The sequence below is a fragment of the Haemaphysalis longicornis genome, unplaced genomic scaffold (assembly GCF_048455015.1).
Source record: "Haemaphysalis longicornis isolate Haplotype H1 unplaced genomic scaffold, Haemaphysalis longicornis Haplotype H1 scaffold_3, whole genome shotgun sequence".
In the NCBI taxonomy this organism is placed as follows: domain Eukaryota; kingdom Metazoa; phylum Arthropoda; class Arachnida; order Ixodida; family Ixodidae; genus Haemaphysalis; species Haemaphysalis longicornis.
Genome location: NW_027526335.1, coordinates 232776395 through 232799566, shown reverse-complemented (window position 1 = coordinate 232799566; position 23172 = coordinate 232776395). Strand labels below are relative to the sequence as shown.

The following is a 23172-nucleotide window of genomic DNA, read 5'->3' as shown; positions in this document are numbered from 1 at the left end:
TATTTAATTACGCTCTTGCATATCTTCCAGGTTCGCTCTTAATAGACTAAAGGAAGGATCGGCAACGCTTCGAGGTGTAGTGCTGAGTTGCATGAAGTCGACACGGTGGAGGGCTGGACGGCAAATCGGGTGGGGTGGCTTTGAAGGAAAAAGATAAACAAATCAGCGAATTGGCAATAATATTTGGCAATAATCTGGTGAAGTGTGAAGATGGGGGACAATGCTACTGGAAGCGATGAATTCTGATCTGTTATTGTCTCGCCGTCCAATCCCTTTTGAGGACAAAATTGGCGTGTCGGCGTTCATATTAGCGACGACCCCTGCACTAGAAGATAACCAACGAAGCCAGTGACGATCTTATGTAAATATGTGGGCCGTGCACCGTGTATGCGACTGTGTTATGTTACACATCTAAGCAGGCAACGGACTTGTGATTGGGTGCTTGATTCGCGTCCTTTCATGGCGCTCAATTTGTTTATTTGACGGTATTGCCTCACCTACTCGCTAGTATACATGTACCCCGCCGTTCGTAAACCGTGTGGTGTAAAATGTTAAGCAATAATCATTTAGTTTGCGAAAATAGAAAACAAATTTTCTACTCGTTCTCGAGGCGTTGCCAGGCCAGCAGCGTCCGTTGAATCGGCTGCGCTCCTCGCGTCCGCTGGCATATGCTCCTGCTGAAGCGACCATTTACAGTTACCTCAGGCTCATCAACGTTCTGTTTATGGTACTTGTGAACTTTTTTTTGTCGCCCTCACGCAAGAAGAACCAGTGTTGTACGAAACGGCGTTCCTAGAAGTAGTTCCTTATTGGTGGAACGAAGTAACGCCACCGTTTCATTAAGGGTCGGTGGAACTGTAACGTTAACTCGTTAGGTTTATGAAGGAACGGCAGGAACGGCGTTCCTTCTGCAAACGTTACATCTCTACGATTTGGCTGTTTTTGATGCCAAGGCTCGAGTACAAAAATCCACAAGTCGCTGCTGTGTTTCTCTTCCTATAAGCTGGCCAATTCGCCCGCCCTTCAGCGGAACGAGCTTCCTCGAAGGTCAAAGGCAGAAGAATAACGACGCAGCAGGCCGCAGCTTGTTCTTGCTTTCATGCCGGTTGGTTGAGCTTACGCGGGATTCTACCGGTGAGAATCCCGCGTAGACCGGCGCCGCCGGGAGAATGCATTTCAACTATCGCCGCTTGTCTGGGGAGGCCAGGATGCGCGTCTGGCCGATGGAATTGTTCCCTCCCGGGGAAAGGTTATCTAAGACTGAGCGGCGCTGCAGGTACCTTGTGAAACCACCCTATCTGTATATTGTCAGGGGTAGTAGTAGGAAACGTTTATTTGAGCAAAATGGAAAGGGAAAGAAAAGGGTGGTGGTGAAGTGTCCCTAGACCCGGTGGGTAAGGGTGTAGTGGGACAGAAGGGCATTGTACGTATTATCAATAGGAATTTGGAGGAGGTCGTGGTCGTTCGTGCGGGGTGATGAGATCACTTGACCATCGGGGGAGAATGGCCGGAAGTGCAGAGATCGGGCGGCGGCGTGGGCCGCTTCATTCCCCGGAAGGACGGAGTGTCCGGGAGTCCAGACAATCGTAATGGTGGTCTCGTGAGGTAGAGGCTGGAGGAGTCGAATGGCCTGGGGTGGGGCTAGACCTGCCTGGTAGAGGCGGCATGCCTGCTGTGAATCGGAGACTCACAGTGATGTGCGGATGCTTGGCGTGGGTGGTGGCTGCGAAGGCGATTGCCAGAGCTTCTGCCGTCTGTATTTTGTTGGTGTGCGTGGTGGCAGCCGTGGAGACTCGGCCAGCGTGATTTATGGTGACCAAAGTTGTGCGTCGAGCGCAGGAGTCATAGGCGACGTCAGTATAACCGACCCTGGGGGTCATCCGCTAGCTTCTTCATAAGATAGCGGACCAGCGCATTACGACGTCCTTGGTTTAAGGTGGGATTCATATGGTGCGGTATGGGGTAAACGTGGATACGGTGCTTGATGGTAGTTGGGAGGCGTTGTGGTCGGTCTTGATTTAGCGGTGTAGGGTAGCCGAGCGTGCGGAGAACGGAATGGCCAGTTGGCGTGAAGCTGAGGCGTTGAAGTTGGGAGTTTCTCTGAGCCTCCACAAGCTCGTCAACCCCGCACGGGGCACCTTGAGTATTCATGGGGACGGTGAGCAGCGACACCGCGGAACCCGAGCTCCCATACATAAGCCGTGTCCAACCGTGGCGAGGTGTTTAAAGGTGAAGGGTAGAAGCCGTAAACGGTGGCCGTCGGAGCTTTGGTCAAGCTCCGGCCGATGGGCTCCCTGTCTGTCTACCAGGCAGTGAGCTTCGGGACCTCTTTGACTACCAGGGTAAGGTCAAAGAAGAAAGTACCCCCGTCTTCCTGCTTTTTTCTATGCCGTATGGAAAAATCAAACCCCCCTCCTAAACGTGATCGGTCCCTGAAAAGGGGCCGCACCGAAGTCTTGTTTCCTTCACTTCCAAGCATGAGCTTCCCCAAGCCAGAAAACTATTCTCGTTTCATTGTTATCGAATCTCTTGACGCAGCCCACCCACTTGCTTCACAATCGGTATTTTTGATTACAAAATACCTTGACGGAATAATTGGGAAAACCTACAATGCCAAAAAAAAACAACGCACAGGTGAACAACGCTCGTCGAGGTAACAAACAAGCAGCAGGCAACCACACTCCTTGGTCAGACGAAAAAAGGTCGATCTGGACATCAGGGTCACACTCCACCTCAGCCTGAATAGCTCGCAGGGTGTTATCTCTGAGCCAGACCTCCTAAACGAGACAGATGACGACCTTCTTAAAGGTTTAAAGGATCAGGACGTCACCGCCGTGCGCCGCATCACGATGCGCAGGGATGATAAGATAATCCCCACCAAACATATTATCCTGAGCTTCAACCGCTCCTCACTTCCTGAACATATCAACGCAGGCTTCATTCGATGCTCCATACGTCCTTACATTCCGAACCCGCGCCGCTGCTTTAAGTGCCAGCGGTTCGGGCACGGAACCAACTCCTGCCGTGGCCGTCTGACCTGCGCAAAGTGCTCCCAGCATGATCACCCATCGGACAATTGTCCATCATCAACCCTCACCTGCGCCAACTGCCAGGGACCCCGTGCCGCCTACTCTCGAAAATGTGAAAAGTTTCAACTAGAAAATAAAATCATCAACATCAAAGTCACTGAAAACATCACCTTCCAAGAGGCGCGAAAGAGGTTCGGCTCTTTCCCCCTGGGCAGGTACGCCGACGCGGCTCGCCGGGGGGGCAGAGCGGCGTCTGGTCTCGGCGGGGACCCAGTACCGTGAGTCGGACTTGGTCCCGCCACCGCGCCCCCCCCCACCCCCCCCCCCCCCCCCGGGCTGCCTCAGGCAGCCCAGCCCGGCACCGCACCGGTTGCTGAGCCAGCAGCGGTTGTGGTGCCAACCGTATCTGTTGGGACCGATGCAGCTCCTGCCCTTGCCTCCCCGTCCTCCAGTGCGTTGGAGGGTGCCGAGGGGATGGACACCGGGGGCCCCGCACCGGCTCCCACCGCTACCGCACCGCCCGTGCCACTTCTGGCGCCCCCGACGCCCGCGGCGGTGGCGGCTCAAACGAAGGGCTCTCGAAGGGGTGCCAAGTCCGGTGCGCCCGGTTCGACGAGCACACCCAGGGCATCGGACGACGAGATGGACGTCGCGCCGTTCTTGCCTGCAACACAGCGCAAGGAGCGGCCTCCGACGTCCAAGCTTAAGCCTACACAAAGGCCCAAAAAGCCCAATCCCAGAGTCACAGCCCCGAAAGACGACACATAAACATACGCACTCCAGTAGCTCTCACACTAAAGAATGGGAAGAGAAAACATAATACAATGGAACTGTAGATGCCTCCTTAAAAATCTTGACGATGTGTACGAGATGCTGCATGCCAATCAGCCAAGTCTCATGTGTCTTCAAGAAACGCATCTAAACTCCAGGCACACAAATTTCTTGAATAGTTACATGGTAGTTAGAAAGGACAGAGATGGTGGTGGCACATCCCCCGGTGGTGTGGCCATCATTGCCCGAAAATCCTTGGCATGCCACACCGTCAAACTACAGACTGTCCTAGAGGCCGTGGCCATCCAAACCATAATCTTTAATAGGCTTATAACATTATGCTCTCTTTACATCCCTCCCGACTTCCAGCTCTCGAGCTCTGACTTGGAGGCGCTGGTCGACCAGCTGCCCGAACCATACATTCTGACAGGCCACCTTAATGCACAGAACTCTCTTTGGGGCTCCTCCAGAATGGATGCCCGAGGTCGCCTGATAGAGAAATTCCTAACATCTTCAGGAGCATGCCTTTTCAACAATAAACAGCCTACATACCATAACATAGGTCACAACACATACTCACATCTTGACCTGGCTATTGGTTCTGCAATTCTCTTTCCATCTCTTGAGTGGGATGTTGGCACTAACCCATATGGTAGTGACAACTTCCCAACCACATTAACATACATAGGTAAAGGCCCGAACAGTTCACCTTCCCATAACAGGTTCAATGAAGCTAGAGCGAACTGGAGTACATTTACAGAAACATCCAAACTACACCACACATCCTTAGGAATCCTACACGTTGAAGAAGCTACCCAACTAATCACGGCGCACATCCTCCATGCCGCCGAAAAGTCCATTCCCCAGGCCTCCAGTGCCCCGCACAACCCAAGGAGGCCATGGTGGAATGAGGACTGCAGGCGGGCGCGACAGGCCCAGAACAAGGCGTGGGGTGTCCTTCGCAGGTACCCCACGTCGGCTAACAATTTTTTTTAAAAGAGCAAAGGCCTTGGGAAGCACTTTTAAAACCGGGCAAAACTCTACTTTTTACAATTATTACATTGGTCAGTTTGTGCCTGTAAAGTTTTTTTGGTCATTGTTAGCTTGGGGACAGCGGTATTCGTCGTTAAAGTTGACCCTACGCCCCGCCCACTGCTTCCTGCCGCATCGCCGGAAGAGCGAGAAACTGAGAGGCAGCGACCGGAAGTAGCGTCATATTCGCAAGACGGCCAGCGACGTGCGCCGCCGCTTCGCTGCATCCCAGTTTTCTGGGCGAAGTTCCGAATTAAGCAGGCGTGTAATCTGCACTTTATGTATCATCATTATCTTAAGCTCCTTCCGCGTCGATTTTTTAACCGTAATGCTACTGTGTGATTCCCTAAACCGACTCCTGGATACCAGAGATTTCCTACCCAAGCGCCCGTGGCTACTACAGTGCCTTCACGAGTAGTCGCGGGGTCGGCCGTGTCGTCGGCTGCTCTGTGCTTCATACGCGAAGTGACGGGCTCAAACAAATACGGAGGTACCACAAGTTTCTGATATTATAAGGGAATTAGAAAATTTGTGGGACCACGGCGCTCTGGGCTTCCCGAACTTCTTGCTCGTTTTCCCGATCAACGTTGTTGGCTGTGACGACAGCTTAGCTGAATAGCTAGATTTTAAGAAGAAATCAAGCAAGCTGAAAGCATGAAGCGTTTTCTGCGCGGAAGCGCTCCGCACACTCGCCGGTCGTGCATGCCCGTACGGCGCACGAAACGGCTCGCACCACACATGCCGCGGCAGCGACCGCTCTTCGCTGCCGTCCAGTATCAAGGCCGTCGTGAAAAGCAAGGTAAGCGTGCAAGAGAGGATGATAGTGTGGTGAAAAATTGTGCTAGGGATTGTCATCCAAGGTGATTTCGAAAGAGGTGATCGAATTTGTATCGCGATGCGGAGCGCCGACCGGTCGCAGAGGCTCGTCGACGGCCCTGCCCGAGCAAGAGATGCGGCGAGAGGCCGATGGATGGCGTTACCTGCGCGCAAGAATGAGCACAGCACCGTTCGCTAGAATGACTATCAACGTAGGAATAAGGTTCCACATGCGAGAAATGGGATGATAATGTGGTGAAAAACTGTGTTAAGGATAGTCATTCGCAATCGTAGAGATAGCGGCGACCAACTATCTCCCTTGGTGCTAAACCTAAAGTTCCCAACAGCACCGGCGATCCGTGCAACCTGATCCGGCTGGAGCTGTTGGGGAGCTTCGGGGACCAGCGTGCTGCGCTTGGGTTCCTCTACCTTTTGGGGGGGCGGGGGGAGAGCAAAGTTCAACTCCCCTATTCTAAAACATGCGTATGTGCAGCAATGCCACGTTCCGCTGACCGGCCGAGCAGCGACCCGGCACCAGCACCTCTGCGCGACGCGGCGACCGGCGGCGGCCGCGCTGCCTGTGCGCATCGCAGGCCGCTGCACAGAGCTTGTTGCCGCCTGTCCAAATGTAAAAACAAAGTTCCACATTCGAAGATGGGAATGATGGTGGATTGGAAAATTGCGCTAGGAATTGTGGCTAGCGCTGGTAGTGAAAGCGGCGAACCAATATCTGCGCAACTTCCCTGCACCCGAGAAACAAGTCGGCCATGAGTCGTCGGGGGAGAACCCCTTTCTAAAGCTCGCCGCGAGCGAACCTCTTTTGTTTATACTTCCCTCAGGCTCATGATGGTGGACAAACTCATGATGGTGGACACACAAACTTTCATATTCTAAGGAAAGTTTGTGTGAGCCCTCCATTCACCCGAGGGCCTTCTGAACGGGAACAGAATGATATCTTCAGGCCGTGCGGTCCCCGCAGCGCCGGCACTTCCGAATATGACGTCATATGCCGCCAGCCAATCGCGAAAGGCAGCCAGGGCTCTCACCGTGCCCTCGGGCAGGGGTCGTTTGTTTTGACGAAAAAAGATAGTTTGGGTGTATTTACACATGAAATAAACATGTTTTTCGAATTCAGCGTAATGGAAACCATAATGTAATGCCCCCAACAAAAGTTTTTTGAAAAGCTCTTCACCAGCCCTTTAAGTAACACTTCTTTGACCTGTTTTTTAAGCGTAAGTTCACTGGCGTCGAAGTTTAATTTTTCTCCTAATTTATTTAATATTTCAGTTGACTGGTACAGGAAAGATTGCTCACCATAGTTCGTTCTTACTTTTGGAGTGTGCCGTATTGTATGCCTGAGATGGTAGCTAGAAGTCTTTCCGGCAGTCTCTCACTGCGCATGCATGTCATTTCTCCCGGTGCAGGGCAGTGTGAAGGTGCTGCATTACCCCGCCTCCAAGATCGAGTCCGTGCAAAGCGTGTCAGGGGCGGGCGACTGGTAAGTGACGGGGCAGCAACATTCAGGGGCAAACTGCGCGGCGACCATGGATGCAGCCAGCAATTTTTAAGTGCGAATGCACTTTATAAGCGACCCCAAACCATCCACCGCCGGCGGCGGCGGCGGCGGCGTCCGCAGAGCTCCTCTATATTTAAAAAAGAAACAGCATCCGGCGCCAGGTTTCGATCCGAGGACTTTGCGGCCGCAGCGCGACGCTCTACCGACCAAGCCACGGACGCGACGCTGATATCAGTGTCAGTGACGCGCCTTATATCTTTAACGCATTCAAACTACGTCGTCAGCGGCGTGCGTTGGCGACTCAGCGGCGTTATAGCGGCTTGATAACTGCGTGGTGTACACGTGATACTACAAACCCGATGGAAGAGATGGAAGAGAAGGCGGCGAGGCGGTGGGCTGCGGGGGCCGAGCGCAAGCGCCGCAAGCGGGCCGACAACCGTGCATTCGCACTTTCACATTCTCCCCCTCGGGGAAATGCGGGGGAATTTTTTGGAGGGGGCGCTCGCGTTCGACCTAAAGATGGGAGGGAGAGAGGTAGGAAGGCCAGTCTTCTTGCGCGATGTTTTTCAAACGTGTCTTGAAAAAGCGGACTTAAACGTTCGATGTGTGCATGCTGAACGCTGACAGTAAGCTAACCTTAGAGGGGCCATGCATGCAAAGCACAAGTTCGGTTCATTCGAAAGATTGTCTCGTTAGATTGATACTGACACCACTTTTAACGTACAGTTCTCTCAAATAAGCTTTAGGTAAAAATTGCCCTGTGACCCACAAGCTCATCCCCCGTAACAGAACTTACGATGTCTTATATGCCAAGCTGTGCGGTTGGCTGAGGCCGGCAAAAGCAAACGCAAATTAGGCACTCCCTATAAGTTTGCCGAACGAGCTATTTGCGCTTAAATGTAATGCATATCCATTTTACAGCAGTAACAGTGGCGCGGTAAACACTGAAAGTTCCGAAAATACACGTACGCACAGAAGTACCGATGCGCACAACTCGGTCAAGGCAGACTGACCACTTGCAGTTGCGAAACGACACCAACGAGGATTGATGCACTGGATGGGAGCAGTCTGCCTTGATTTTTACCTAACCGACAAAACAGCTTCCGCTCACTGACTAGCCAGCGTCACTACAAATAATTAACGGTGACTATGGCTAGACAGTGAGCTGAAGCGGTTCAGCCGATTGGGTGAAATTATCTATGACTCCTCCCATGGCCACCATGATTAGACACTATTTAGACCCCACTGGCTCGCAAAGCAACGGCGGACTTAAACTTAAGCGCCATCTGGGAGGACTGGCGGCAAGCAAGGCTGCAGAGCCGAATGACGCTGGGGAGGGAGGGACAATAACTTCCTTTATTGAGAAAAAAATAAAATAAAATGGAGCCTTTAGGGTGGTTTCCTTAGTCCAGGACACCTTGAGAGAGAGAGAGAGAGAGACTTTTATTTCTGGCGAGGCTGAGTCCTAGCGAATGTTCCTTAGGTGGGGAAGGCGCGCCAGGTAATCTTGAGCCCTAGTGGTGGTCAGGAGCTGTGGCTCGGATGAGGCGCTCCCGGTCGCCTCCAGCTCGGGCCACGTCCACAGCCCTCTCGACCAGCTGACGCTGACCCTCGAGGGTGGAAGTTCGTTTGAATACACGCACTTATGGCTTCATTGCTGATACCCCGACAACACACGATTTGGCGGGAGAACCGAAATTTTACCATAAATTGATTAAATTCAGCGACTAAAGCATCGTTTGCTGCAGTACAAGCGCTGAGCGCACTATAACACACGAAATCTTTCGAATGAAGCAAACTGTTATTTTGCCTGCATGGCCCCTAGATAATGATGACCTGTATTCACGTTCGCAGGTCTATGGCCAGGCCACGGGGGATTCGTTCGGCCGAAGAGCAGGCTGTTAGGCGGGCGCGCGCTCGTGAGGGTAATGGTGAGCGTCCTCGTGAGCGGCGTGCGGAGCCCGAAGTTAGTCAGGCGGAAGGGGAGGCCAACCATGGGTGTTTACTATCAAGATTCGCGTGTTCTAAATTTTCATTTAGGGTAGGGGGCGGAAAGCAAAAACACCCGTGCGTTCGACATTTCGGCGCACGTTACAGATCTCCAGGTGGTAAAAATTAGTCCGGAGCCTTCCATTACGGCGGTCTTTCCTTTCCATTTTGACAATAAATTCATTCATTCATTCATTCATTCACTACGGCGTGCCTCATCGCCTGTGTAGTGTCGGCGGGTTAAACCCCAGAATCAATCACTCAATGTTTTAGGAAAGGGGCGAATGATTTTTTAATCAGCTATGAATTACAGTCGAGTACGATTAGAAGGTTGTTGCGCGAGCATCGACCGGCCAAGCGGGCCAGGGGCGTAGCGGTGCGTTTAGGAACAATGAAAATCGAGACTTCGCCCTCTTCTGCAGCATGCTACAACAATGACCCCCACCTCTAACTTGCCACCCTTTCTGTTTCAAGCTTTGCACTCGTAACCGAGCGCAGACGTGGTTGCCTTTTATCCACGCCGACGATAGCGAAATTGGCAGGGCAGATCTGCTATTAACTGATTGATTGTAGGGTTTAACGCGCCGACGCAACGCGGGCGCGCCGAAGTGGAGGGCTCCGGATTAATTTTCACCCCCTGGGGATCTTTAACGTCTGCCGAAATCTCGTACACACGGGCGTTTTTGCTTTTCGCCTACATCAGAAAGCGGCCGCTGTGGCCGGGAATCGAACCCGCGACCTTGTGCTCAGCAGCGCAACGCCTTAGCCACTGAGCCACCACGACTGGAAGGGCAGATCTGCTAAAGCTGGTCTTTCGTCTGCTTGATTTGAACAAGTTGACATTCCGCTAAAACCTTAAAATCGCACTCGAGTGTACTTGCGGCACATTCATATTATATGGTGGCGAAGCAAGCAAACCTACGTCTTCGTCCTAAGTAATCGCCTTTTGTAATTTTTTGAGCTCGTAATGTCACTAGGAAACCTACACTCATGGGAACACCTTAAAGGGACACTGAAGCGATATGTAAACATTGCGGGATTACTAGCGCAAATTGTAGTCCGGAGTCCCCAGGCCATGTTTCGACCACTCTCGGCGCGTTTACGCGATTTTATTTAGTAGAAAAACTAATTCGAAAATGCTGTCCTCCTCTCTTTACGCTCGCCCATTTTCTGTGGCGTTTTCGTGTGACGTCAGGAGGGGATGAGGTGGCAATTGGCTGGCTGCGCTACTGCACGGCTCCCCGGCCTTCAGACAGAGTCAGTCGGCCGAGCGTTTCATCCGCCGGCCGCCGGCAGGTCGTCGCAATCAAGGAGGTTAAAAAAAATTGCTTGGTCGCAATTCGTTCGCTTAGTTGAAACGAAGCCAGGACACGTTTGTGAATGGAAGAATGTGCCTTTCTTTACTTGGTTTGTTTGTACACTGTATCTAGCTCCAAGTCAAGGTCGCTTCACACAGGCGCTGCACAAGCGCACATGCGACGCTTCGCTGACTGGTACGCCAGTAGGAAAATATAAGGCCTCTTGAAGGCGGGAGAAGAGTCTGCGAAGTTAATATAGGTACTAAATAAATAAAATCAACTGATATTTTTACCGTACAGCGTAAAACTAGGGCGCGGGAAGCACTTTTTTGCGCTGGGCGAACAAGAACAGCGGTCAGCAGCACGACAACGCATCTGCGAACGCTTTTCCGTCTACGAAATGCAATTGCTAGACGTGAGCTACTGTGGAAACTCGGGCGACGCTTACTGCACGAGCGCAGTACAACAAATAGTCACCTAAGCTGCTTGAAATGCCAAAACTAAATAAAAGTGTAAACCGGTTATGCAATATATACCTTATATTAGGAAGGCCTGCAGATCCGGCTTCGTGGCCGAGTGGGCTGAGGCGTTACGTAGTTCACCGCAAATGTTTTGCAAGTCACGAGTTCGAATCCCCGCGGGTACGTGCTTTTTTTTTTTTTTTTTGTAAGTTAACTTTTATGTTTTCCGCCGATGTTTTCTATATTGAGTTCACCTTTTTTTGGGCCGCAACGTTCATGTCTACACGAACTAGTTCACAAAACACGCGCAGGCTGGCACTGGCGCGCTAGCGACTTCTCGTTGGCGTGCTGTTGCCATAAGCACCGACTGCTTGCAGGCAGTGGGCACAGGCCAGAATGAACAGACCCTTGGCCTGGTGCGAACACGCTTTTTACGATACAGGCATGAGGGAGGCAAGCTCCAAATATGGGGGAAAAGCGCATGACATTTGGGCGTCTGCGGGTACGCGGAGGGCGTTCATGCACTGCGTAGGTCTCGGCTAGTGAATGCTACGACTACAAGCCGTCCTGGGAGGCTTATCTTGTGCATTTTACAGCCGCTAACATGGCAGAAGCGCGGTACGATGATTACTGAGATATTGAGAATGCCCATCCAACAACGCCATTGGTTATGTTTTACAGAACCGAAACCGAAACCGAAACTTGTTTGACTGCTAACCTTGGGCATCGTCCAATCACGGCGCCCCTCCTCTCAACGTCACAGCCTTAGTTGGTGCGGCCGCCGCAAACCGCGCATGGTAGTTTTTCTTCTTTCGCGCTTTGTAAAATAATTACCGATTTGTCAACCGGATAAACGATGAAAAGTGTGCTAATTTGAGCCAGTCTACGCAGTGCAAGCAAAAACGGGAGCTTGACAAATTCACTTCAGTGTCCCTTTAAAACACTGCTGTTGAGTGTTGAGCTTGTTACACGTCTCTTAAATTCCATTCAATGTCTAGCTGTTAAATCGAACAGACATGGTTTTGGTAAAATTGCGGTGAAGCAAATGCAGAATGCTGATTATAACCAACATGATTATAACCAATTAGTCTTACTAATTAAAAAAGAAAAAGGGGGGCGTGACAACGGACTCTTCTGTTGACGTCAATATAAAGTCCCCGGTACAATAGTGACTCCGGAACAAGAAATGTATGTCGACAGTGGACGTGAAAATAGCGCAGTCAGAGGGAGTACACGCATACAAATGCGCCAACGTGCCCCGCTAAGGTATCCTAAACAGGTTTTGTAAATTATTAGGAGAGACCAAGGGCCGCGATGTCCCGATGACACGGTGGTGTTCTATTTACAACGTGGCGATATCAGGAAGACGAAGGAGCTCGAGCTAGCGGTGCTCACGCGTGATGACGGGCACCGATGATGACTATCCATAAAGTTCAACATCCTCCCACTCCACAAGAAGCCGTGATCAGTTCGCACCCAGTAACTATACATTAGGTTCGTTAGTGTCCGATCGGGTGAGGCACTCAGTAGGGGAGACTGCCGCAGGTGCCGCCTGTCGAACACATGCCGACAATGTCGGCGTAATCGACGTAGCCCGTCTTCGACCGTTCTGTATTCTGACGCAAGTTCTTCGAGTTCTTTTCATCGCGACCTCAAAACAGTGTCTTGAAGGTCTCTGCAGTCTCTAATTTGATTGTCGTTGCCAGGCGCCTTCTTGTTCTTCGAGTGGTGTCGACGGCCGTGTTCTGTTTTCTTTAGAATGCGTTGCTTTTGAGCAACGGTAATCTTCATAGGATGCCTCAAAAATGTCGGTGTCCCGATCTTCAGTTTCGTGCGTCACTTGTCTGCTTGTTACAAATATTTATTTTCTTGTCTTGCCGTTTCATTTTCTGCGGAGACGTGTCCATGGTTTTATGCTGACACATGCCCCATACGGCGCATGCACCACTGTTACGGCACTATAGGTGTGCAGCCTGTCTCGCGGGGGGTCATTTTCGGGATCTCTTCAAATGAGCACAAACGCACGCTATCTTTGGTTTGAAGGTCACGTGCCGGCAACGAACCTGTCATCTTCTCACTCTCTGCCTTGGGAAGGACATGCGACACAAGCGTAGTTTCTGTCATAGAAGCTTGTTCATCGGGGTTTTCAAATCTTGTGAGTAGTAACACTATTAAGTCAAAGTGATAAACTCCCTGAAGTTTTTCGACAAATTCAATTTTCACATTATTCGGCAGTGTTCGATGGTTTCAGATTTTTTGTCTTTTAATCGGTAGTGTAATCGGCTTATAACGTGTGTGATTTTGTCGTCATAGTCAATGTCGGCAGTAAATTCCTCACCTAACTGGTGTATGTCGATAAGGGGTTCAATTGACTGGATCAATATGCTCAGTTAAAATTCATATTTACGTAGCGCGCTCACACAACTCTTCAACACATAGCCCACATCACGAATCATTACGGATAATTCCTGTGCTGATTTTGCGTGTCTGCATGGTCTTTGGGTGATTAACCGCTTTTCTTCTCTTCTTGTGTAAGCTTCCCGAAGGCACATCATGGAGAGAGGAACAATCTCTTCGTTCTGCAAAGGAAGTGCGTCTTCCATTGCGCGATGAGCTACAGCATGCACCTCAGCGTTCGTGAAGCCGCTGCTCGTGTCGCAGAAAGAATGGTTGCGGGAGGTGAGGCGCCGTCGTCGAGCTCTCGTTTGTCCATCGCGTCGGCCGCTTTGGCCAGCACCACCATCCATCAAAACGGTCCGTCGCCGGCATCGAGGGGTTCTCCTTCACAAGACCGACGTTCGGACGACTCCGAATGGCTGGAAGGCCTTCATCCAGAGTTTCGGGACCAAAATGTAAAATAATATAGGAGAGACCAAGGGCCGCGACGTCCCGGTGACACGGTAGTGCTCTATTTACAATGCGGTGGTGCAAGGAACACGAAGCAGCTCGAGCTAGAGCTCCTCGGGATGACGGGCACCGATGATGATTATCCATTGAGTTTCAACACAGGTGAATGCCCCGTGGGGAGTCATCGCAGTACGGCTTCAGCTCGTCTTAAGACGAGTCCCTGTGATTATGTCCGAGTTCTTTGCGGTTGTGGAGACATGGTTACCAGCTAACTCGACATGAACGTAAAGAAAGACACGGGACGACGCTAGCCCAACCTTCTGCCTTAACAAGGTTCACGAGTTTCTAAACGTAACATAGATACGTTTACCTACTTGCATTATAAACTCCGTGATGAATACAGAAGTCGCAGCGAGACGGGTACCAAAACCTGGGAGATATCGTAAGCTACCATGCGCGTTCCCAAACGTACGGGCAAATAATGGTTTAAGATTAACTTAACCTGTACGGAGCACAGTGGTACACCCCATTTCATTTCTTTTTGTTTCTCACGGCACCCTGCAGCCTGGCCGGTGGTTTTCTGTGTGGCCTGGTGCGTGGACTGACTCGGGACAGGAGCATGGGCGCCGGCATGATGTCGGCACAGAGGTGAGGACACACTTACACGCGCTGGTGCCCGAAGCGGTGGATTTGTATCTGTTGCGGATTGAGGTGGGATCACCGACTTACAAGTAATAGTCACACCAGTAATCACCGGACATGAAATATAAAAAACAGAGCGGGAAGGTTGGCAGCAAGACAGACATATTTATCACTGGAGGGGGGTGGGGGGGGGGGGACTATGAAATGCGAAAGTGCATGCATGCTCATTAATAGGTATAGCTTGCTAGAACAGTCTCAGGTGTCAGGAGGGTTGATGAACTATGCACTAATGCTTTAACGTTTTATTAGGAGCTGAGGTGACGTGTTCCAGTAATAATCGCACAGAGTTTATTTTTTTGAAGCGAAGCTTTCTATTCCTCACTCATGGCGTCGTTCGGCACGCAAACCGCACTGCAGGGAAGTCAGCTTTATACTTCTGTTTCGTTACCGCGAGAAATTGACAGATTTTTAGGGGTCTAAGAAAACATATTTTTGGGTGCTAAATATATTGGTTAGGCACATATTACAGTGGCATAAAACGCAGATGATTCAACGCCCTCTCCAGCAACACCGGTTTTAATATTGTTTTCATAAATATTGGTTGCGAAAAAAAATGATCAAATTCAGAATTGTTGTCCAGCCGTCGAAGAAAATGAAAAAAAGGTTGTATATAACAAACCACAGGTAGTAGAACAAAATTAGAAATTACATTTTGTAGGTAAACATTTGAAAAACCGTCCTAGAAAAACTATAGAAAACAGCCCGCTTAGAAAACCGCCGTAGAAAAATATTCGCCCTATATAAAAGCATGCCTGGTGCACAGCCTTGTGGTGAAGTCCACCATCCATTCCAAAAGGCGGAATTTTAGATGGTTCTCTGGAAGAAATCTAGTGCGTGATGTAAAAACACCTTTTCAATGACTACGGACGACACAAGATTCAGGGCAAGCAAGCGATGCGAAGAAATTTCTTTGGAGTTGGAAACCAAACTCAGTGGGGGGTGTTTGTTGACGTTCTGCTAATCACTTATCTATCAGAACTTTCGCTTGCGCCTTAATACCATCTAATGAGTCGCTATTGTAGCCCTGCTTGTAGGAGTAAGGTGCGATTCGCTAGAATCGTGCTCAGCAAGCTTTCACTAATCAGCTGTCGCGTGCAAAAAGAGTTCGGCCCTACGAGCCACATACACTGCAGAGCCCCTTCACATTTTTGAAAAAAAAAAAAAAAAACGATATCAAGCCTGTTGGAGACTTTGTCAGAATAGACAGTTCTACTAGGAAGCGACACTATACCTCCGGAAATACCATCGTACAGAAACTGGCCGGTGAACAGCTGGTGGTGTTCTTGTCTGCACTGATCTTGTCTGCATATCTTGTCTGCACTGATATCCGACGACGTGGTGACTTGGTGTTATCTTTAGACTTTCATCTGGAGCTGTTATCGCACAAGTAAGGCGTGGGTGCCATGGCGCCATGGCAAGTTGGATAACTGCGTAGTAGCGCCAAATACGAATTTCGCAACACAAAAACGAACCTGAAACTGCTGAAAATTGCTTATAATGCCAGGTGCACATGTCAGACACCGGTGGTCCTTCAGATATACGCTTTGGTGGAATACAACTACCCTTTCTCCAAATCAAGTGTAACTATTGGCCGCGAGGGCCACCACTGGAGAGGCCGGCGCTGCGATCGCTTTGACGTCACTTGTAGGATCCCCGATCCTATCTTGCTGCGTTGTAGGCTTGCCGCGCGTGACATCTCGTTTAGGACGCGCTTTCTAAGTGCATTTCCGTGCTAATTTTCGGAGTTTGAAGTTCATTATCACTGCGTGAAGCGTAGTTTGACCTCATGGAGACTTTATAAGCGTGGCAGGCTGCCCGCAAACAACTTGAGCGTGGTGGTGTAAGCGAAAGCTGCGGCTCGTTTACTCGATCAACATTTAGCTGGGCTACGACGATCATCGAGCTAAATTTGTAGATTTCGGTTGTCGTTCTCAAGAAATAGGTGAAGGAGGAAATCATGAAGCGTTTACTGCTCACAGAGACTCTCCGCAGACACGTCCGCCGTGCCTGCAGGCCGGCGGCGGCTCGAACCTACGTGGGTCGCAACAGCAACACATTGTTGCCGCTTTTTAAAATCACACTGATCGCGGAAAAGGAGGTCCACATTCGCGAAAGTGGATGTTAGTGTGGTGAAAAATTGTGCTGCGTAGTGTCATCAGCTGCGATTTTCAAGGCGATGCTCAAATATCTGCCGCGATCTACGGCGACCGGCCGCGGATGTCGGGCCCCGCGCCGCCGGCCCGTTCGCGCACGGTGCGGCGAGCGGCTGAAGGGTGGCGATACCTGCGCGCAAAAATCGGCCGAGGCCGTGGCAGGTATCTTGATCATCGATTGATTAAATTGCAGTCACCACGGATACAAACTTCCACATACGGGAAAAGGGGTGACAGAGTGGTGAAAAGTTGTGTTAGGGACTGTCATTCTCGACTCTAACGATAGCGGCGATGAAATATTTGCCGCGGCGCTAAGCCTAAAGTTCCCAACATCGGACTCCGCGCATCCGAAACTGGCGTCGAGTTCGCTGTTGGAGAAGACCCTCTTCTAAAACTCGCCGCGCGCAAGCGTGTTGCTTTGGGTTCCACGAACTTCTTGGGGTCCTCCAACGCTTGGTTCCCCTATTCTTAAACTCCCCATTACCCCACGACGTGTTTCACTTCGTACGCAACCATGCCTTCTGTGAGCAATCGTGAGTTCTCGTGAGAGAAAGGCGCAGGCTCATTGTAAACAGACAAAATCCTGTGTTGCAGAGGTCTTAATTAAAAATACACATAGCGAAGGCGTTAAAAACTCGCGTTAAAACCATTTCTACATTGCGGACAAGTTGTCGCGAAAAGTAAACATATCAGCAGTACAGAGTACTAGTGATCGTTATTGAAACCAGGGTATGAATTAAAAAAAAAAAAACATTGGAGGGGAAATAGGCACTGCTTAAGCCAAAGTGCAGATCGTACCAGCCTGTGCGGCGAAGCAATCCGCCCACCGATCTCACGTAGTCATTCATTACTAGGCAATGCACGCAGTACGCGTGGTGAGATCGCAACTGAGCGGCACGTTTCTGTCGCTGTTGCAAGGTCTATTTTCTTGCACACGCAGTCGCGTATATGTCACATCGCAAGTATTTCATAATGAATTAACAGTGTACTTTTCTTGGTATCAATTGTATTGTCCTTGGCGTTAGCTGGCTGCGTACGAGCTGCCGGTGGTGATGGTAGCAACACCCAGCCGCGGCGGCGCCGTCGGGAACAAGGAGCCGTTGATAGCTTGCCCGGATTATTTGGACTGTAGGCAACTTTCTTCTGTAATTTGCTACAAAACCGCGAGGAGGGGGCACATGATGGACACAACAAAAAACGTGCGGTCGCATAAGCACAGGAAATGTGTTCTAGCAGACGACAGCATAACCCGGCGTCCTACAAGTGACGTCACTCGTAGGTGGCGCCATGTGGAAAACGTCCAGGGAGGCAACGGAGGAGCTCGTCGTCTGGGAAAAGGCAATATATTCACACTATTTACAGAGAACCGTTCAATGCACAGCCATCTTGTCGCCTCGCCTTGTCGTCTTCGTCGTCTTACAATCTACTCGCAGCAGCACACACACCATCGCCCAGCTTCGCACTTACACCACGCAGATCATTGCCCTCATTAAACGCATCACGACCCGTAAAAATGGCCTCGTTGAATCTGAGCGCCTTCGCCTCCTTCATAGCTTCCTCATCTCTCGCTTCTGCTACCACCTACCGTATGCCACCCTCACCCTCACTCAGAAGCAGTCCTTGGACGCTCTTTTAAGACGTGCCTATCGTGCAGCGCTTCTCTTGCCTACACACGCCCCTACCGAACGACTTCTAGCCCTAGGTCTACACAACACGGTGACGGAGCTACTCGAAGCGCACCGCACTGCCCAAATCACTCGCCTATCCCAAACGCCCACCGGCCGCTGCATTCTTGAACGAGCGCATCTCGACCCACCCATTCTACTCGATCCTATGGCTACCATCCCTCTCTCAATCCGCTCCAGCATCCACATCAAACCCCTTCCTCGCAATATGAATCCCGCCTTCCACATTGGTCGCCGTTTAGCCCGTGCCCGGGATCATCTCAGACGCTACTCCCCTTCCCCGAGCGTCGTATATGTAGACGCGGCTGAGTATCCGAGCAAGCCCGCTTTTGGCATTGCGGTCATAGGAACACCTGGTGCCGACCCGCAAGCTTCAGCCACGGTGCTCACCTCGACCTCAGTTACCGCGGAGGAGGCGGCAATTGCCCTCGCTCTTACCCAAACACCCACCCCTCTCATTATATTATCAGATTCGCAACCCGCCATCCGAAATTACCTCAAGGGCACCATTTCATCACTGGCCCTCCAAATTCTTCGCACTCGACCCCCTTCCGAACCCGTGACGCTGCTGTGGACCCCGGCCCACACCGGCATAGGTGGTAATGAGGCTGCTCACCACCAAGCCCGAGCTTTGACACACCGGGCAGGCGCTTCTTTTACACCTACACCCGGCGTTCCCGAGATGTCCCATTCGGTACTGCTCACATACCGGGACATCACCCAACATTACCGCCTCCTTCGCAGACAACTTCCCCCTCCCCAGCCCTCCCTCACCGCCGAGGCTGCCCACATGTGGCGCCTTCTTCAGACTCACTCGTTTCCTCACCGCACTCTATTAATGCATACGCACCCTCACCTCTTTTCCTCTCCCAACTGCCCCTTGTGTGACGCACCGGACACGCTCTATCACTCGCTCTGCGAATGTCCGCGCGATCCTTTCCCACCTCTACCCTCCCCCACCCTCTGGGAACAGGCTCTGGGGTGCTCGGACCGCGACCTCCAAGAACTGGTCACCGGTCGTGCCCTCGACGTCGCGGCGGCCCTATGGGCCACCGCCACTCCCCCACCCTAAAACCAGAGTTTCAATAAAGTGGATTCTCTCTCTCTCTCTCGTCTTCATCTATGCGTCTGCTGAGCTTGGTGCAAGCTTCATCTTCGTCTTCACCGAAAGTTTCTACATCTTCCCGCCCCACAAGAGTTCGTACGAGCGCTGATGGTGTCCAGTCATGCAGTTTGCCGTTCGGGTCCATCAGGTGTCCTAGTTCTATCCTTTTCTTTCTTATCTTTGGCCTTCTCTTTCTTCTGGACTTCGCCTTTCTTCGGACTGCTGGCTTATGTCTTTTCATGATGGTGATGCCAGGCGATGAACCGCAGGCGTATTTTCCTGCATAGTTTCTTGGGCCCGCTAACTTACGGTATGTCCTCGGGGCCAATAGCGATGACTGTGTCCCTTCTCGCTGTTCCCGTCGCCAGTGAGAAGTGCTGCCACATCTTAACGCTGTCGGATTACAAAGTTGTCAACATTATTTGGCATTTCACTTCATGGGAGCCTTTTGATCAAAAACATTTGGTGGTAGGGCAGCATTACTACGAGCGGCGTGCTTTTGTGTCAAACCAAGGAGGCAGCAGCCACGCCACCATTCGCAAAAACGCACCTACCTCAACTCGCACAAAACGCGGTGAAAAATCACAATGTTGCCGGAGCGGGAGAATTTAATCTGATTCTCTAAGTGTAGTGCCTGGACTAAGACTAAACACAGGGGTGCACTAGGGTTCACGAGAGACGACTACAACTCGTCGAAATCGGTAATGTAAAGCATCGATCACCGGTGATCGATTGGATTAGGTGTGGTAACGAAACCGCCTCAAGAAAAGGCCCTTCCCGTTGTCGGAATCCAGCCTGGCTGCCTCGCGTTATGGAGCCGGCGTCTATACGATTGCATTATTCCGACTCGGTCGAAGCAGCTTGGATTTTGGATTTTGACTCAGGTCACGTGGGAGAAAGATGCGCGTTTTCACCCCCTTCTTTTTACGAACGAGGCTTTGATTTTTTTTATCACGATGCCAACGAAGCAGTTTGACAATATATACAGGTGTATATCGAGATGTACATATCGACAGACACAAACAGTTATCATTTTTAAAAAGCAAAAAAAAAACACTATTGCATGAAAATATTATGCATAGAAATAAAATAAAAACAATGTTCAAACGATTTCTTTCTGTTTAATAAACTCAAAAGAAGAGCAGCAGACGACAACAAAACGAAATCGCACTGGCAGGATGCGAAAAAAATCGAATTTGCTGGGGAGAACAGCACAAGTGCAAAAAGTAAAAAAAAACAAAAACAAAAAACAAATCGTACGGATAAAACAAAGGCTTTATTTGGCGATGGCGATGCATCAAGAGGACACGAATTCTATTCACTCACGGTTTTTGATAAAAACGGGCAGCATAAAAAGGTATACTTTTTATACTCTGAGCGAGCGGTCCCGCAATGCCGGATTGTTGTCTTGTGTCTTTATGCAGCTTTTTAGACTGACGCAAACTTTTCAGTTATATGTATTGCGTAACAGTTTTATCCTCACTTTTTTTCTTTAGTTTTTGAAAGGCATTCCATCCCTAACTTTCTTATTCGCTGAAATGCCTGGTATAGGTGTAGGTACCTGGTATACTGATGAAATACCTACTGAAATACCTTTACTCGTATTCCGGGGTGGTGGATTGGATGCCCATCCAGGTCCAAATTTATTTCGATGGGGCCTGTTGGCAAAAACTTGTGCCATTCATCCGTCAGCACCGAGCGCAAGAAGCGCAGAGAACGAGCGAGCGCTTCCGGTGAGAGGGTGAATAAGCCCAGCCTGAGCAGGCAGAGGCATTGGTTGCGGTGGGGATGCGCTTGCAGTTGCTACGGAAACGCCAAGTCGAAGCGGCTCCACTTCTTTTTGCTCGGCGTATCCGTTTTGCGGCTACTCGACTCGTGTATCACCGCTTTAAAGGAGCCATGAAGACAAAATACAAGTTTGTTTTATTCGAAAGATTTCGTGTTTTATAGCGCCTCCAGCGCTTGTCCGGAAGCAAACAATGCTTTATTAATTAATGTAAGTTGAAATTTTGATTCTCCTGCCAAATCGTGTGTTTTCGTGGCGTCTGTAATGGCATCAAAAGAACCGCTGTACAGCCCATATCGGAGTCAACGTAGATGGCGCCACCTTACCCCGAAGGGCCGTTTTGTGCCTTTCTTTTGTTTTTGGACGTATTTGTACCTGTCTTGTGTTTGTTGAGGTAGAAAATAATTGTTTCGTGAAACATGGTGTTCGCTCGACAAATATGGTCACGTAAGACATCGTCGCTTACGCCATTCGGCCAGTGCCGTCTGAGACAACCGCAAAGCACCGCCGTGCTGTGCAGCTAAAACGAGCATAGTGCGCGCAGTACCAACAGCAGTACGCATCGGTACTTGTGTGTTTACGTGTATATACATTTCGTAACTTCCACTGTTTACCCACCATTCTTACTGCAATAAAAAGAATAAGCCCTTAATTTAAGCTCAAAATGCTCATTCGCCAAGCGTATAAGGCCTGACTAATTTACGTTTGCTTCTGCCAGCCTCCAAGGATCTCAGAGCTGCTGCAAATGACATCGTAGGTTCTGTTGCGGGAAATGAGCGAGTGGGGCGCATGTCCATTCCATTTTTTCCGTATTTTATAGCCTATTTAAGCAAATTTTACGTTAAAAGTTGTGTCAGTATGATTCTAACGATGCAATATTTTGAATGAACCAAACTTGCATTTTGTCTTCATGTCCTCTTTAACGTTGTTATAAAATGGAGTGTGACGCGGGTGCTGGGTCGAGTAGGCGGAAAAATGGGATGGAATAGAAATGATGGCGATGAAACGCTGATACTGGTGTACAACAAGAAAGCGACAGGCAGAAAATGCCGCTGCTAAACCAAGCGAACGTGACTATGGAGACGGTTAGAACGGGAAGTGCGGCTGGCAGTGTATGCGAGGGGAAAAACACCGTGTTGTGGATTCCTAAAGTCGCAGCAAAGTGTGCGCATCAGGTCCAGTTACGCGTTTGCGAAGCAGAGGAAATAGGTTCTCCCGCATTCTTCAAGATCCGCCGATAGAACTTCCGGTAATCTTGCTTTTTTTATGACTGTATTTTTTTGTTTTTATTCTGTGTGCTTCGTTGGCAATTTTAGGAGCCGTCTCGCTGGTACACACACCGGTTTCCCTCACAATGGGCCGTGAAATGCTTTCTTGATAAACACCATGGATCGAATGGCAAAAGTGTGCATATAGGGATATTCCGTCAAGGGTGTGCTACCTTCTCTTTCCCCGCAGGTCCCTACTGTCTTCTGACACTGTTCCAGAAAGCGTAGGGCCGGATTGCCTCGACGCCTTCTGCACGCCCCGCGAAGTCGATCTTCGCCGGATCGGGACGACGAAATGAAGTCGGGTGTGAAGCTATCTTGTGAGATATCGCTGTAATAAACCTCACCCGCCACGTAGGGATTTTCATGAAAATTAATCGCGTGGTTTCTGCAGTTCTCTCACCATGGCGCGAAGTTTGCGTGCATTGTATACACGCCGGTGCCGCCACGCGTTTCTTTCCCCTTGAGGGAGGCTGTTATTATCGTTAAGAGCGAGGAATAACTTTGAACGCCTTCAAGCTCAAGACCAGCAGCCCGCCAATGATGCTGATGCGGTTTGGGTATTAATGTCGCAACGCAAGCTTGGGCAAAAAGTGCCAAGGAAGTGGTTAGATAACTGAGATGAATGTGTGTCTACTGAAATTGGTTAGCAAGAACAAGTGTTAAAACAAATCAAAGACAATGAGGATGGCTGATGTAGAGTGCTAGACTGTG

The 23172-nt window shown here is 50.3% G+C and overlaps 1 protein-coding gene across 1 annotated transcript in view; it reads left to right on the top strand.

Annotated features, from left to right (window-relative positions):
• LOC144175765 (uncharacterized) overlaps positions 1-22852 on the top strand; it is a 419826-nt gene extending 396974 nt beyond the window's left edge. The window contains exons 7-9 of the mRNA XM_077704781.1: positions 7073-7146; positions 14324-14407; positions 22649-22852. Of these exons, the coding sequence (XP_077560907.1) occupies positions 7073-7146; positions 14324-14407; positions 22649-22757 (267 nt within the window). The 3' untranslated portion in view covers positions 22758-22852. The remainder of the gene's footprint in view (positions 1-7072; positions 7147-14323; positions 14408-22648) is intronic.
• Positions 22853-23172: the final 320 nt, after the last annotated feature.